The sequence below is a fragment of the Nelusetta ayraudi genome, unplaced genomic scaffold (genome assembly GCF_046127955.1).
Source record: "Nelusetta ayraudi isolate G7.1 ecotype Tasmania unplaced genomic scaffold, CSIRO-AGI_Nayr_v1 ptg000003l, whole genome shotgun sequence".
Lineage (NCBI taxonomy): Eukaryota > Metazoa > Chordata > Actinopteri > Tetraodontiformes > Monacanthidae > Nelusetta > Nelusetta ayraudi.
In genome coordinates this window covers 3,311,496-3,328,735 of record NW_027466053.1, presented here as the reverse complement: position 1 = coordinate 3,328,735, position 17,240 = coordinate 3,311,496, and the positions used below count along the sequence as shown (strand labels likewise).

General features: G+C 43.3%; 1 protein-coding gene across 2 annotated transcripts in view; it reads right to left on the bottom strand.

Annotated features, from left to right (window-relative positions):
- The window catches only part of LOC142890440 (semaphorin-7A), a 59,778-nt gene extending 42,902 nt beyond the window's left edge, over positions 1–16,876 (bottom strand). Inside the window, exons 1-2 of one of the 2 annotated variants that reach the window (XM_076029475.1) lie at positions 16,712–16,876; positions 11,034–11,173 (exon numbers count right to left, since the gene is read on the bottom strand). In XM_076029475.1, the coding sequence (XP_075885590.1) occupies positions 11,034–11,173; positions 16,712–16,790 (219 nt within the window). In that variant the 5' untranslated portion in view covers positions 16,791–16,876. Of the gene's footprint in view, positions 1–11,033; positions 11,174–16,711 lie in introns of those variants that run through there. The other variant, XM_076029485.1, reaches the window with a different exon arrangement.
- Between the last annotated feature and the right edge of the window lie 364 nt (positions 16,877–17,240).

Below are 17,240 nucleotides of genomic sequence, written 5' to 3'. Positions count from 1 at the left end.
TGTTCTACATTGAGATGCCAGATTCACCCGACTGCTTTCCTTTGTTTCGGGACTGAGCCCGAGCGATATGTATGATATGTATGTATGCGAAAATGTATCACACAGACAAGACCTTCATGACAAAACGCAAGTGGCGAAACTTTTGAGATCCCAACCATTTTCATTTTTTGGCCAGTCAAAGTCAAGGTCATTTCCAATACGCAGCTTTGACTCCACTCCCATACACGAAAACTCACCAAATTGTGCACGCAGACCAGACCTACCAAAAATTTGACTAGACTAAAAACCGTACGAATCTGCTCACTTGCACCCCCTAGAGAAAATAGTAACTGCCAACCCCATTTTGACCCGCTGAAAATGCTTCAATCTGCATCAAATTTTGCACACATGTCAGGGCTGCTAAGACTTTCAATTGATTAAGAATTGAAAATTTAGCTGCAACAGCCGCAAGGCGGACCAAAGGTCCATGGACGTTTTTTGTGGCTCCCGTGCCCCCGGAAATATATTTTACTTTTTGTACTGTGTAGACGTTGAAACGATCACTTGAGTCATAGAGTTGTTTATTATTAGACAAGAATATTTGCACAACTTAAGTCCACACAAAGCACAAAGCAGGAAGAGCTCTATACAACCGATGTAATCAATAAATCCCTATTAGGAGCGAAACTTGCGAGTCAGAATTGCTGCCTTTTCAGTTTCGCTGCCAGCGAACAGAACACACAAGCAGAGCACGGAGTTAGTGGTGGTGGCTAACAGTTTATCAACACGATTCAGCGGTTGTACTTAGCAAATAGTCTTGAAACTAAAGTTGCTTGAGGTCACAAATACACTCACAGTCCTCATACATGTTTTCAAATATAGCCGTGGCTGACTATTCTCTCATCGTCCACCGACTGAGTCGAGTCCGTCTCCCTGCCGTTGCCCACCGGGCGGGTGTTCTATCTCATCCGCATTTAGGCTGAACAAACCTCCAATGTTCCCAATGTTAAAAAAAAAAAAAAAAAACTGAAACAGAGCATTCAGAACAACTTGCAGGGCTCACGTCCAAACGTATAAACATCATTATTTGACGATTTTACATCGTTTGAGACGAGTATTCAACATTGTAACAGTATTTAGAGCTCAGAAAAGTGGAAAAACATCATAGGTGCCCTTTAAGGACTCAAACACTTCTTCTCTTTGCCAGAACTTTGCTCCCCAGGTGCGGACTTCCCGACCACTTCCTTGTGATTTCTTGATTCCGGTGTTCTACTAGTGCCTACAATATCAAAGCATTGAGTACTGGTCACTACTGTAGTTGTTGCTTTGCCACTTTGTTAAACAAACTCTATTAATTAACTTTTGACCCTACTGTGTCCGCTTCTGGGTTGCAACTCGGGTCCCCGCGTAACAGGGATGGGCACTTACACATGCGCCAAACGCTCCCACACACACACACACACACCCTGCCTCACTTGCTCACTTGAACTTAAATAGACCAGTAGTGATGTTACGGTCTGTGACGAGGCTTCGAAGTGTGTGTCGAGTAATCAGCAAAAACCCAGGCGGAGTGTGGTTCGAAGCGTGGATTGATGACATAAGCAATGTACTGAAGCACCGTACCACGTGACCACGTGATTCAAGAAGTGGTTTGCTGGTTTGGCGTGTGAACCGCGTGTCATTTGAAATATAAGGCACATGCAGCGAAACCCAATGGAGTAGACCCGCACATCTTGTGTTTGGTTTGGTTGGTGTTTGGTTTTCCCCTGTTTGGGAGGACTTTGACTTGATCACTCCCAATAAGGTTTGTGTTATATAGTAATTATAAAATTGCGCAATGTCTGCTCAGTGCTCACAAAGTATAAACCATTTTGTGCGTGTGTGTGTGTTTGCCACAGGTGAAGTGTCTCTTGTGCTCAAGAGAGCTGGGGTACAGTGGGAATACCTCAGCCATGCTGAGACACCACATAGCCCTGCATCAGGACATCGTGCCAGCTGGTTCAAGCTCTGGTAAGCTATTTTGGGTGCAATGGAAGTACACATTATACTTTGTCACTGTCTGAGAAAATTAAGACATTTGTATATGTACTTCACATCTGAGATTATATAGTTATTTGAATTGTCTTTTGTTGAGCCGCATGCTTTTAAGTAATTATTTTGTTTTTCAGGTGAGAAGTCTCATATAACGGAGGCATTGATTGCCATGGTAGTGGAGGATTGTCTGCCATTCTCTATTGTAGATGGGAGTGGGTTCAAAAAATTTGTGAAATCACTGAACCCATCTTATGTACCCCCTACTCGCCAGGTGTGAATTTAAATATATCCAGTACAAGTGGTTCTACTATTGCTTGTGAATTGTATTTATTGCTTTGATTTTCATCTTGTATTTAGGCCCCAATGGTGGAAAGAAAAATATGATGATTCGAAGGAGAAGGCTAAAGCCGCTTTAATGAAAGCAGAGGTAGGTGTTTCAGCTTTCTGGCACCTTTATTTTGGAATCATCTTCCAGCCTCGGTGAGGGGGGCAGACACAGTTAGTTTATTTAGGAGTAGACTTAAGACCTTCCTTTTTCTTAAAGCTTATAATTAGATTCCATCCACTGCCAGTTAAGCCTCTATAGGCTTACGCCGTGGAGGGAGATCTTTCGCTCCCGTTACAGGGATCGTTGCTCTGTGCAGGCGGAGCCTCTATCACTCTCCTCACCCAATCAATCTTTGACTCCGCCTACTCTGTCCAAACTAGCTCTCATTATGCTTTGTATAGAATGCTGGATATGCATGATACTGCCGCAGTCTCTGTGTCCCCGGCATGTGATGACCACTGCGCCAGGAGCTGGATTGTCCCACCACAACACTGAGGACCTGTCCTATCGGCAGATTGCTCATCGAGCTAGGCTCTTGCCTTCCAAAGCATGGACATTTACATTCTACATGGACAGCAGTCTTGAACTTCTTTTTCCTTTTTTTTTTTGTCGATATCCATTTTGTGAATGCCTGGTTGGTCTATCTGTTTTTCACTCTGCCCTGTCTGCCACCCGGGCTCACTCTGCTCCTTTCTCTCTTTCTCTGTCTCTCCTCTATTTGTTTATTTCACCCCAACTACTCATAGGCAGATGATGGCCCTCTGGAGTCTGGTTCTGCCCTAGGTTTCTTCCCACTAGGGAGTTTTTCCCAGCCACTGTCGCATCCTGCTCGCTCCGGGGCCCGGTTGGTTCTCTCTGATTATATAAAGCACTTTGAGACGCCTTTGGTTGTGATTTAGCGCTGTACAAATAAAGTTTATTATTATTATTATTATCATCAGTGAGCCTTACTTCAGACATGTGGATCTCCATCAACACTGATGCATTCCTTGCCGTCACTGGCCATTTTGTCGATGAAAATACCATGTTACAGTCTGTTGTGTTAGGTGTTACGCACTTTCCACAATCACACACTGCCTTAAATTTGGCCAGTGTAAAAAAAGACCTGACAAGGTCACCTGCGTAGTCACGGATGGAGCTGCCAATATGGGTGCATGCGCTAAAGAAATGGGAGTTTGCAATGCCATCTGTGTGGCACATTCATTAAATCTGATTGTCCAAAAATTACTTACTTCTCATGAAGAACTATCAGAAATAAGGGACAAAAGCAGGGAGATCGTTGGATATTTCAAGAGCAGCACTACTGCAAAGGTAAAATGTTTTTTTTTCCCATCTTTGTCTCTCTCACACACACGTGTATATGTATGGATAAATAAGAATAATTTGCTGTACCTGTAGGAGAGACTATCGCAGGTTCAACTGCAAATGGGCCAGCCTGTTCTCAAACTGATCCAGGAGTTGGAGACACGTTGGAATAGTACATTTAATATGCTCCAGAGACTTTTTCACAAAAGGGAACCGGTTGGTGCAGCCCTGGCTGGCTTGAATACTTGACATTGCTCCTCTTTCTTCCCGGCATCTCAACATAATTTCAGATTCTTTAAAGGTTCTGGCACCGTTCAATGATGCAAGAATTGAGTTATCAGAGGAAAAGCGTGTGTCTGGGTCTAAAGTCATCCCTATGCTGGCCATGCTCCATCATGCTCTGGAAGAAGAGGAACTAAATGTGGGCACTCCAGAGGGCATGGCATTAGGCCGTGTTTTTATTTTCATTCATTTCATTTTTGTACCTATATCGTTGAGGGGCCAAGCGAGACAAGTGGTGACTAGTAGTGATGTAGCGACGAGCAGGGCACTGATTGGCTCAGTGTCCTCATCGATGTCCCGTCGGAGCGGACATCGACGCCAACTCCTTCGCAGCGTTACGTGTCTGGTGCATTTTACCGTGAATACAAGTAGCTACTATTGATGTTGTACAAATACATTTATATGTGTATGCATTTTTTGAAAGCAGCTATTTCAATACATGTTTTTTTTTTGTCTTTTGGGGAGGGGCAGGCGAACCGGGCATGCCCTCGACGTCGCGGGTGTGTTCAACCATATTCGCGAAAACGACGAGCGGCAAATGGCGCAACGGTCGGAACAAATCGAGTTGCTCCTGCGTGAGGCGCGGCAAGCTAGGGAATCCGAGGAGGCGAGAAGAATTACGGATTCGTCGAGAGGACATGGCTCTTCACCGCGAGGAAGCCTTCAACACCGCGCCTTCCTTGGCTTGCTAGGGCTGCTCATACACGCTATTTCAATTAAGTAGGAGGCTCTATGTTAGTAGTTGTGTTTACTGTCTGTTTTTCTATTCTTTAATAAATGCTATTTTCCCATTATATCTGTCTCGTGTTTACTTTTGGTGAGAATATAAAGGTTACTGCAGGTATGAAACAACCTGTTCTTTGTGCATTGCTGCACTTTTGTGTGTTGTACAGAAATGATGCTGACGAAAACATTGTCCCGCTTTACCGCGTCGACTCCGCCCACAGTCTCGTGATCACAGAGCCAATGAAAACACAATCGTACCGAGGCGTGGCGTACCGTGGCGAAGCGAGGCAATGAAAACACGCCCTTAGTGGGTGTCTAAAAAGACAGCGAAAAGAAAAACTGGATCCAAGATTTAAAAAAATAGGTTTCTTCAGTCCACACAAAGCTGCTGAGGCAGAAAGACGACTGACCTCTGACTGTGCATCAGCTATAAGACGCGCTTCAGCCTCTACTTCCTTGTCTCCATGATAGTGTAGGACACACAGCCCTTCAGTATTGTGGAAGACATTGGATTCAGGGCGTTTGTCTCCAAACTGGATCCCAATTATGTTCTCCCTACATGGCAGGTATGTATGTATGGAGGACCAAAAATGACATAAGTAAAAAAAAAAAAAAAAAAAAAAAAAATACATGAATAAATAAATAAATAATTAAATAAAATGATTTTAGAAAAATAAAAGTTTTTTTTTTTTTAGTATTTGCCTTTATTTATTTTTAAATTTATGTATATTTACTTTTATTTATTTTTACATTTATTTATTTATTCTTTTATTTATTTATTCTTTTATTTATTCATCTATTTTTACTCCACATATTTATTTATGTGTCGTCTCAGACATGTCAGACGGCAATGTAAATATGCTAATCGGGGAGGTGGACCTACGTTTATCTAAAGCCCGATTGGTCAACCAGCACACCAGACAAAACCAATCCGAATCGATCCCATGATTGACCTTTTTTTTTTTTTTTTTTTTCCACATCGCGGCCATTCAACGTCGCATCATATGACCTCACGAGAAAGAGTTGCATGCTAGCCGCTGCCCGAAGCTCAGTACGTTATCAGAGCTGTTTGTTTTTCCTGACTAGCTCGGGATATCTAACATTTTGATTATCAATGTGGCTGTTTATTGCGTTCCTGTTGGTTGCACAAGATTACGCAGATTCGCCCCGGGTGGCGCAGTGGACTCGCTTGCTGTGGCGTGTTAGTCTCATTTCTGACTTTTGTAGAACTATGATTCAAGTCACGAGAAAAGTTGCTGAAGAGGAGCAAGTACCACGGTCTTTAAAGCTATTAAATCCCACCACGGGTATAGCACTTTACTAAATAAAATTTAAAAAACGAACCGAAAATGAACATGTGTAGCACCTATACTCTGCCAGTAGAGGTCGTGATTCACCGCCAATCTTCTAGGATTGCCAAATGGTGCCGCCGTGTTGAGGTAGTAGCATTAGGCAGTAGCAGTGGGCAGTACAGTATGTCACTTTTTCATTTCGGATGCAGCGATTGTCCACAAGGAATACGCTATTTTTTTCATAATTTGGCATATTGCCAAAATTATGTATATTTAAGGTTATGGTTCATTTTGATTTGTCTATTGTCACTTTTTTTGTTCAGTATTTATAATTTTTTGATTGTTTTCTCAAATAGATATATGGACAGCTTTAGAAATGTGGCTTCAATGGACATGGGTTGTGGAGAGTAGATGCTGTAGAGGCCAGCTCTTGTAAACCACCTTTCATGGACTTCCACTCCTAAAAGAGCTCCAGATTTGATGGAGGCCAAGGGGAAAAGCACTGTCAACCATGTTCAAGTCATCAACGAACGTGGCACACCCGCGTTTCCAAGGCTTGCACATCAGCCATATGGAGTGAGAAGCAGGTACAGGAAATAAAACTTGATGTATCTTTGCATGGGTTGGGTGGCTTTATGAAAAAAAATTAAAAAATAAAATTTTGTATTTATTTTGTAGTTCATAATCACAACATATTTTTTATTTATTCAGGATCAACACCTGCTCTAAAGCTGAAAAGTATAACCACAAGAAAGACACTGTTAGAGGATGTTCGGCTGTGGTCCCCACAGCATCAGACCTTTCCCCTTGAAGCTTTCACTCCCTCATCCTGCACTGTGCACCAAAGCACGCTGGTTTCTCCCTCCTTGGGATGACAGCAGGTATGTGATTCTGAAAAACTGACTATGCTACAAATACAGGTACATTTTCTTTTCAGGTATTTACTTAAAGGGGCAGGAGGCACAAAATGTGAAAAAAGTAAACATACATTGTAAGTACTGTAATTGTACTGGTTGATGAAGCATCCAAGCCTCCAGCCCCTTCAATAAAAAATAAAAATTACAATGAATTTGATTTATAGTTAACTTTACATTAAAGAAATCTAAAAGTTCTACAATGAAAAAACAATACAAAAATATACATCTATATCTTAAATATACAAACAAAAATTATATTGTGCATACAGCTATGCAATTATTCCTTACATAGCTTTAAGGTTAGTGCACCCTATCAACTGTTCTGTATACTGATGAATTCGATTAGACCCTCTGTCATGTAAAACTGTGTGCTGTAACTACAAGGAAATTTTTTTTTCTCAATCCTCTGTGATGTATTTATTTTTGTTTATATTCAAATTAACCACTTCTGACTTTCTAATTTTTTCTTCATACTTCTCCTGGAACCTTTGCTTTTTAACGGCAATAGCAGTAGAGAAGTTGCTCAAACCAGTGAGGGTGATCACCCTTCACTGGAGATGTACTATGCAGTTCGCTACCCAAGGTTTTGTTGAGGTGACTGCAAGTGACACCCATACGGTAAGCGTGTTCTGCAAGTTCCTCAATATAATTGTGTTTGTCCATAGGTCAATAATATTTAAAATTTAGATCCCCCACCCCAGCATGTGACTCCAGGTCAACATAGGCTGTATGAGAGCAGAGCAACCAATTTCCAGATGCCCCTAGAAAAACAAGGATGAAGCTGTTGGCATCCTGCAAAGTATTCAACATTGTAAAAGAAAAAGTGCCTACGCCCATTTAATAAAAACATTGGGGGGTGTGGGTGTAATTATTTGTTGGACTGGACTTTAGGTCAATGAATCGATGTTCAATCATATTAATGTCTTTATATTTTTTCTAAACATGAGTTCAGCATTTGCAGCACACTCAGTGGAGCCACCAGATTAACAGTGCGGCCTGGTTGGAGATACACACTGGTATCGATCATGAGGACGTCACTACCAAGATGACCAAGATTATTTAAGATTCAGATGGGGATTTCATAAGTCAATGAAATGTTCTCTCAATTTTGTTAATAATCTATTAAAAACAATTCAGTGAGCCATATGAAGTTTTCTATATTCTTTGTTACACCTGTGTATAAAATGAAAATGACAACCTTAATATTAGACATTTGTGTGTGTGTTAAACATTTTATAACTTCAGATTAAATTTATAAAGCACTCTTCCCAACACGTAAATCTTTGGAGTCTTGACATGTTGCTCAAGATACATTGACTGCTCTTTGGCAGACAGTATTCTTCAGTGGGCCCAGATGTTCCTGAACCCTGGCTGTTACACTGTCAGGAGCAAAGGTCAACACTTGAGTTTTAAAGAGATAGATAGAAGACACCTGGAAGGCTGCTGATGAGATGACCAAGTAGAAGCATGTACATGGAAAACAGGGGGGGGCACTGAACATTGTGGAATCCTGCATTGTAGTGGAGCAGTGTCATAATTTAAGGAGCCAGCTATCACAAAGAAAATCTGTCACTAAAGTTGGAGGTGAACCACTCTAGGGCCTTTCCTTAAACACCTGCCCACAGTGCATCCTGAAGTTGCTAGTTTTAAACCAGATAGCCAAAGGAAGGGTACACACTGCCTTGTATGGTTTTGAAAATTGTTTACATTGCTGCACTGTAAATAAACAACCAGATGGCCCAAATTCTGCCTTTATAATTGTTCCTTTCAAATATTATTCATGTTTCATTTTATGCTACAAGGCACAGGTGTGGGTATTCTTCTAAACTCAAATGGTAATGTTGTATTAACAGTTTCCTACTACTTTTAGGTCAAGAGTACTTGATATGTTTAAGGCAATCAGTTGCCACAAATATTTTAAGTGTGATGGTAAATTGTTTTGAGTTTAAGCAAGTCAATGTTTTTGAGTAATGTGTAATCAGTAGATTTAAAGAAAAAATGAATAAATGTTAAGTTCATTGAACATGAAATCCTGAGTTTTCATACTTGAAAGTATTGAGTTTTCTTGAGTTATTGCAATGAAAAAGATGAATGAATTATTTGAAAACCATTTACTGACAATTTTTGAGTTGGCCTAATCAGTAATTCAATTTATGAGTAATTTAAAAGTATATCTAATATCAACTCCAAATATTTAAGCTCTGATATACTCAAAAAAAAAAATGTGGCAACTGATTGCCTCACTTTTTTTGAGGTCTGCCAACTTATTCGGGCTGACAGTGCAGAAGACTGAGGTTATTATACAAGAGAGATCTCCAATCCCTGTTGCCCCAACTTTGAGCATCAATCGTGAACCTCAGGTCTCAGGGCACAAACAAAAGCGGCAGTCTATCAGGCAGTGTGTGTATCTACACTGCTCTATGGAGCAGAAGCCTGGACCCTATATCGCCACCATGTTAGGCTTCTTAAGGCCTTCAACATCTAATGCCTCCAGCAGATCTTTGGCATCACTTGGCAAGACCGTGTTCCCCACATCCTTGAACGCACTGGCTCATCCAGCATCAAGGCAACTCTAGTCCAGAGGCAACTCCGGTGGGTCGGTCATGCTATTTGCATGCCTGCATACCGGTTGCCCTGTCAGGTTACGGACAGCGCTCTTCTTCAGCCAATAGAAAACCTGGTGGTCCCCAGCTCTGGTGCAAAGACCAACTGAAAGACACACTGAAACAGTGCAAAATCAATTCCAGCCACCTGGAGACAGCTGCAGCTGATCGTTCTCTTTGGCGCTCTCTTTGTCACAAGGGGGTCAAGCACCTTAAGGAGAAACGCGTTGAACAACGGATGGTGCGGCATCAGCACAGGCACGATGCTGTTCCAGCACCACCACCACAATCTCCTGATACAGGCCTTACATGCCCTGAACGTGGCAGGATCTGTCGTTCCAGAATCAGACTTCATAGTCACCTCAAGTGGCATCGTCGCCAGAATAAAGACTACTGACAACCTCATCCCAGCACAAGGAAGCTTTGTCATCAGCGGACTGTGAAGAAGAAGAAGTGTGAGTGACAGAGGAGAGGCAGAGAGACAGAGTTTGTGATTGTTAGTTAGTTAGTTAGTAGTTTTGCGTGTATTTAAAGAACCCAGGTAGTTTTGCGTGTATTTAAAGAAAACAGCAGTGAAACTCTTTTGCCCGTCCCAACAAGTTTTGCTGTCAGTTAAAAAGAAAAAGAAAAAAAGAACTGTCTAGTCTCATACAAAATGCAGGTATTTAAAGTATACATTGATTTTGTTCATTGTCGTTTTAGATTTAAATTGAAATCTGTTCTGTATCTACTTTATTTGACGGCCGATATGAACGGTGTTGAAGCCGATACATCACGTTTACGTTTCACAGTAAGACACAGCACATATAAAAACAAAATCCAGCACATTGTACATTATGATGACAATCAACCGGACCCGGATTGCACCTGCTGTAATTGACGCGGACGCAACGCTTGAAGCGGCGCAGTTCTCTCTCTCTCCAGTTCACTTTTCACCCACGAAACGTGCTTCAAAACTCATCACATTTCACACACAGGTCCAGACTGATGAAGCAATTCACAAACATGAGGAATCAACCTGCTTGCCTCTACAGCGCCTACAAACACAAAAGCAGCCACCCACATCCAGGGAAGGTGTCAACAAAGGCCACCAGGGTTCGGCAGGCGTCCGGAGAGGTCGGTAAATGCCGCGGTGGGGGGGGGGGGTCAGGAGGGGATGGCAGGCGTACGGAGAGGTCAGCAGGTGCCAGGGGGCTTCGGCAGGGGATGTCAGGGGCATTGGCAGGTGTCGGGGGGCGTCGGCAGAGGTCAGCAGGGGTTGGCAGGATTCTGAAGGGGTCGGGGGGCTCGTAAGCTGTGGGGGGGGGCATCGGCAGGTGTCGAGTGGAGTCCCACTAACGCTGCTTACAGCTTTACTATTTTTCTTTTATTCTCTTTCATGGCTGAACCAAGAAAAACAGAAGGCTGATTCAGAGCTTTGACGGGGAGTGGAGACCCCTGAGGACCTCTGTGGGATGGACAACTCGGACAGCCAGCATGTCTGGGAGCTCGAGTGAAACCTTTTTTTTTAACCTTCCGTCTCCTCCACAGACCACAGGGAGGAAGAAGAACCAGCTTCTTTTCTCACCTGCAGGTCTCGGACGCCTCGGTTGCTGAAGGTCAGGACGTAGATCATGGCCCGGCCGCCCACATACAGAGTGTCGCCGCCCTCCTGGTGATACATGCTGATGTAGTTCTCCGGTCTGTGGAAGTGGAACCTGGACACCTCTGTAAGTCAAAAAACAAACAAAAAAAAACCCTGATGATCTGAGAGAGCCGACAGTGTTTGTAACTAGTTTGTGTTGTTCATGTTGTTCAACGTTGGATTTTTTTGCTTGTTTGTTTTGTTTGTGTTTGTTTTTTGGGCCCTCACCTGATTGGAGAAGGCCTCCTCAGAGTATGAGCTCATTTGGTGTATAAGTGTGAGTGAATGGGTGAATGAGAGGCCATTGAAAGCGCTTTGGAGTTAGAAAGCGCTACATAAGTGCAGTCCATTTACCATTTACAATTTTAAAACAAAACTCCATGCCCTGTTGATTTCTTTTTCTTTTTGCATTGACACACAAGTGGAAAACCAACCAGCCTGTTTAAAAAAATGTGTCAGAAGTGACACTCAGGATGTGGGGATCCGCTGTAGGGCTCCGCCTACAACACGCCATCACCACGAATAAAGACATGGCTGAAGACTCACAACACATCAGACTGGTTGCAGAGTGTTGATGGGACATAATTACACAGCTCTGGTGGTTTGGAGTGATTTTCTTGTCAGATGTCAAATAATAAAAGCCAATGCGGAGTCTGGCGGCTCGGCAGGGATGGAAGCAACGGTGATGGTGCATGTTGCCATGGCTGACACATTTGGTTTCCATGGGAACAGCGAACTCTCTGATTGGCAGGAACCCACGGCTGGATTTACTGCTCTCGACGGCCACTTTGAATTCAGTATATATACATATATATTTAGCTATATATATAAACATTCTGCTGGAGAAACAACCTGCGGGCACAAACACAATCTCGGCTCACGACCAAATAAGGAAATAAGGCACAGCGCACAGTGCAGGTAAACAAAAAAAAAAAAAAAAAAAAGTAAAGCGACGAGGTGGAATTCACAACTAAGGCTGACTTGAGGAACTGCAAAGAATTACTATTTTTTATTTCCCGTGATTGGAATCTGGATCACGTGGGATTTTTTTTTTTAACCCTACAGCTGGATGAATCACAGTAATGCTTCCCCCCCGAAAAAATTTCTGATTCACATTCTGATTCACATCCACTTTGCGTCCATGTAGTCAGTGGGAGGTTGGGAGGGTCCATCACCTAAAAAATAAAATTATATACATACATATATATATATTTATATATATACATATATATATAATATATATATATATATATATATATATATATATATATATATATATATATATATATATATATATATACATACATATGTATATATATGTGTATATATATGTATATATATATATATATATATATATATATATATATATATATATATATATATACATATTTATATGTATATGTATATATATATTAGTGCTGTCAGGCGATCAAAAAATGAATCTAATTAATTATAGGATTTGTAATTAATTAATCTGATTAATCGCATTTTAATCTCATATCTGCTAAAGGTCCTCAAATAAAGAATTCGAATTCTAGGACAGTACAAAATTGTAGCGCATGACTGATCAACTGAATACACTCAGAAGAGAAGATTTGAAGTCCACATTTTTATCGAAGTGTGCTTCATAAATTCAATAAAAGGCGGAGCACATCCCAGCAAACCAATTAGGTCAGGTGCATTATTCCAAAATATAATACAAATACAGTCAAATAAATAACTGAATTTGTATTTCGCCCGTTAGGGCGACATGGTAGGCCCCTGCCAAAAGTTCTTTTTTTGCGTTCCTTTCATTACCGTACAGCTGGTAAATTATTTTCATCACCGTAGTTCTCGAAGGTAGCTAAAAAGTTGTGTCAGATGTCGCAATCTGAAATGCCTTCTTTAGGCCCTCGTGTTCCACGACTGAAATTGGCCTGCAAATCAGCAGCAACCCACTTTGCGATTGAGATTGTTAGTTTTTCTGTAGTGGCTTTGCTCCGTCGTTTCCCTTATTCTGCAAGCGTGGGTTGGCGAATTGAGCTTGCGGTAGCACTGGCACGTTTAACAGTGGAACTTGAGTCTCCCTGCTTTGTCTGACTAGCGACGCAGGTGGGACAGCGTGTTGTCCAATGACCGAAAGGTTGGCGGTTCAAATCCCGTTCCATCCTAGTCTGTCGTTGTGTCCTTGGGCAAGACACTTAACTCTAAATTGCTCCAAATAGGGCTAGACAGTGCCTTGCATGGCAGCAGCCACCCATTGGTGTGTGAATGTGTGTGTCAATGGGGAAATGAGAGGCGTTTGTAAGGCGTTTTGGGTTAGGGTTAGGTGGGGAATCCAAGAGTGTTGAGTGGAATTGAGACATGATCACCCAGATAAGTTTGTTTTGTTTTGTTTTGTATGAATGTTTGTTTGTTTATCTAAAAAAAACAACAACATTAAAATGTAGGATCCTACTGAAGGTTGTATATGGTCTGGAGGCTCTTTGCTGGCTGACAATCGCTGACTATCTCATCAACACTCAGGTTTGTGTCTTTCTTTTCAACACTTTCAGCTTTTATCCTGACTCACATTTTGATTGGTCCTCAACAGCCATGTTTTATACATTTTACTTCTTTGTTCTTTTTTTTTACCTCCATCACTTTTTGATTTCATGATTGACTTATCTCTGATCTTTGTTCAGTGCCTCTGGTCGTTCTCCAAAAACTGACGAGCTTTGGATGTTTTTGCCTTAACACCTGCCGTTGACCTGCTATAGCTGCTCTTTCTGAACCCGCCTGCTCCTCAATCCTGCATTTCTGCAGCAAAACACGACAAGCAAATGTGTTCTTTTGTATTTTCTTTTGTTGATTTTTGTTTGTTTTGTGTGGCCCTGCGATGAACTGGCGACTTGTCCAGGGTGTCACCCTGCCTTCGCCCTAAGACAGCTGGGATAGGCTCCAGCTGACCCCCGTGACCCTGAATTGGAATAAGCGGGTATAGAAGATGAATGAATGAATGAATATTTGTTTTGTGATGCAAGAAAACTAGCGGGCGGTGCTGTGACTCCAATCTTCTTTGTCTCTTGCATGACCTTTTGCCTGAGCTTATTTTCTATTTCTGTTGCTGGAGATCTGCAGCTGCCTGATATAAAAAATGTAATTCTGTCAAGGTCAGCTTTTTACACACTTCACAGAGACAATACACATTCTTTTTTATTATCCTCAAACCCTTGAACAATTCCCTTGAAGAAAAAGTTTCATGCTAACGAGTCCCTGATGGCCGAGATCCTAATTGCAAAAAGACATCTGCAAATTACGTATGACCAATAATGATTTGTCTCTGTTTAATCGACACCGAACAGGCTCTGTTCAAAAAGCTTCTGTTGTTTGGATTTTTCTGGTGTTGTGCCTGAGGTGAGGCGAGGGTGATCTGGGTCAAACGTTACCAACTCCACATCCTCGCCGATCAATATGTCACTTCGTGTGAAGGTGTTTCTGGTCGTCCATCCGCCCAGAGAGATGAAAAGGTCAGTGCACACGAACTTTGGCCAGATGAGATGTTGTGATATTTGGGTTGAAACACCAAAACCTCAAATTAGTGTCCAGCTGAACTGATTTTGCCTTTCAGAACATCACCTTCTTTAGTTGTTTTTTTTTCCAGCTTTCTAGTTTGTTCCCTCAATTTTGTTTTGTTATCTTTTTTTCTGCAACCATACATCATCATTTCTCCTCTTGACACAGCACCCCCCACTGGCCTGCTCTAGGAGAAGCAGAGAACAAACCTCTTTATTGCGTCACCCACCGAAAATCTTTCTCGGCCCCTTTTGATACCACTGTACACGACGTTCACGAGCAAACACCCTCAGCATCTACGGCGACAAGATAGTAATAAATCCTCCTTCCTGCTTCCTGCAGGCGTGAGATGAGGAGATGAGATCTTTTAAAAGTCACATCGACGGCTTCGCTTTTGGATGGGTGCCACTGGCTGGTGCATGAATCGCAGTCTCAGAGACACGATCGTCTATCCTGGTCTTCCGTTACATTTTCATATGTTATATTTGTTATATATTTTATGTTATTATTATTATTATTATTATTATTATTATTATTATTATTAGCCGCGGCAGTCATTCAGGTAGAAGTAACTTTATTGGATTCAGATGTATAGAAATAATTGCGTCGGAAACAAGTGCAGCCGAGCGCGCCCTCTTTCTATAATCTATTGTGTTATTTTGTATGTGTGCGGTAGGTTTGCACAGGAGGACATTTTAGGTATGTGTGTCTGCTGAGGCGGACAGAATTTTTTATCCACAACCCACTACTGCAGGGAATGTTCAAGATTGCAGTTGGAATCAGAATTTCATCTCTCTGGAAACGACGGAGAAGAAAATCTGAGGTTCCGGCGAAACGACTCTGGACCTTTGCAGTTATAGCATCTCTGGAGTTCACCAATCCCTGGACCCTCCACCCCACAGGAGTGACCAGTGGACGAGCTGGCACTGACCTATGACCTACCAGTAGGACCTGGTCGCTGTCCACGTAGCTGAAATGGCAGGCACCAGTCGGGTCTCCTGCCTGACGTGCTGTACACTGCAACGCGTTCCCCTTCAAAGATGAACCCTTGCTAATTGCATAGCAAGCCCCCTCCGATTGATACGGCGCGCGTTGTCGGTCTTCTGCTCCAGTTTCTACCCAATGGGTGGGAGTGGGTGGGAGGACACTCCTCACCCATCCTCACACACACACAACCCCAACGCACATTTACTGATTGGGGGATACATTAAGAAGTACGGGGTGGGGGGAGGATGTGTGTGTGTGTGTGTGTGTGTGTGTGTGTGTGTGTGTGTGTGTGCGCGCGCGCGCGCGCGCGCGACACGTGAGCAGGCGTGAACGGAATTTTAAAACTGAGTCGACGCGGAATTTTCCATTCGCCTCCCAGTTCGCCGTTAGCGGCTGTGTTCCGCATTCCACAACCTCCCTCAGCCGAAGAGTCACAATATCGGGGACTCTGTCGCCCCTGCCACCGCTGGTCCTGCTGCAGTGCGTGAAGCAGCTGCCGTATCCCGCATTGCAGCTCCTCGGGGACGCGTTAGGCTTGGCGTCCACCGTCGACCTCCGGGGACATATATCTCACCGACACACTGTGACAGGCTGCTGTTTAAAGGGCTGAAAATCGTGCGCGCGCGCGTGTGCGTGCGTGCGCGCGCGTGTGTGCCTGCGAGGGCGATGTGGCGCCATGTTCCCTCTCCTCGGTCATCAGAGGTGGAGGGGAGCATGTTTAAGGGCTCGCGCGTGTGCACGACGGGCACTAATGTGGACCTGACAGCTGGTTTTTGTTAGTTTGCAATTTGTGGGTACAAAGAGGCAACAATCTGCTTCTTTTTTTTTTCTTTTTCTTTTTTTTTTTTTTCAGTGTGAAACCGGCCTGACGTTCATCCTGTTGCACGGCCGATGGCGTGTGCGTGTGTTTGTGTGCGTGTGTCATGAAAGCCGAAGGTGTAGCTGGATGGACGCACAACACGGTTCTCTCGGTTCGTGTCGAGTAGAAGATCTGACACAATTATCACTGAAGTAATAATAATAATAATAAAAAGAAGAAGAAGAAGAAGAAGAAGAAGAAGAAGAAGAAGAAGAAGAAATTGATAATAATACAGTCTTACCGTGCAGGACAAATTTGAGCCGGGGTGACTTGACGGCCACAGCCGCGGCCACAAGCGTCAGAAGGATCAGAGACTTCATGGTGAAACTCAGCCGAGCAGTGGAGACAGAACCGAACCTCTTCAAAACCACCCTTCCTCTTCTTCTTCCTTACCCTACTAGCTGGTTGTTGTTGCTGCTGCTGCTGCTGCTGCTGCTGCGTACCCGTTCGTGCGCAAACAAAAAAAAAACCCTCTGAGTGCTGCTCCTGCTCACGTCCGTCCGTCGGTCGGTCGGTCCGTCCGTTCGTGCGCGCGCGCCGCCGACAGTTCAGTTTTGGAGGTGTGGGATCAGTCAGTCGGGGTGTCAGGCGGCTCCAGCATCTCAGAAAGCAAAAGGGAGGCGGGGGGGGAGGATGAGGCGTGCGCGTGCCTCAGCGGGCGCACGGATGAAGCGATGGGAAGGTGGGATCGGCGGCACCGCTAAAAAAAAAAACAAAAAACAAACGAAACACAAGCCCTCTGAACGCCCCACCGCGTTGCCTGTTGCTGG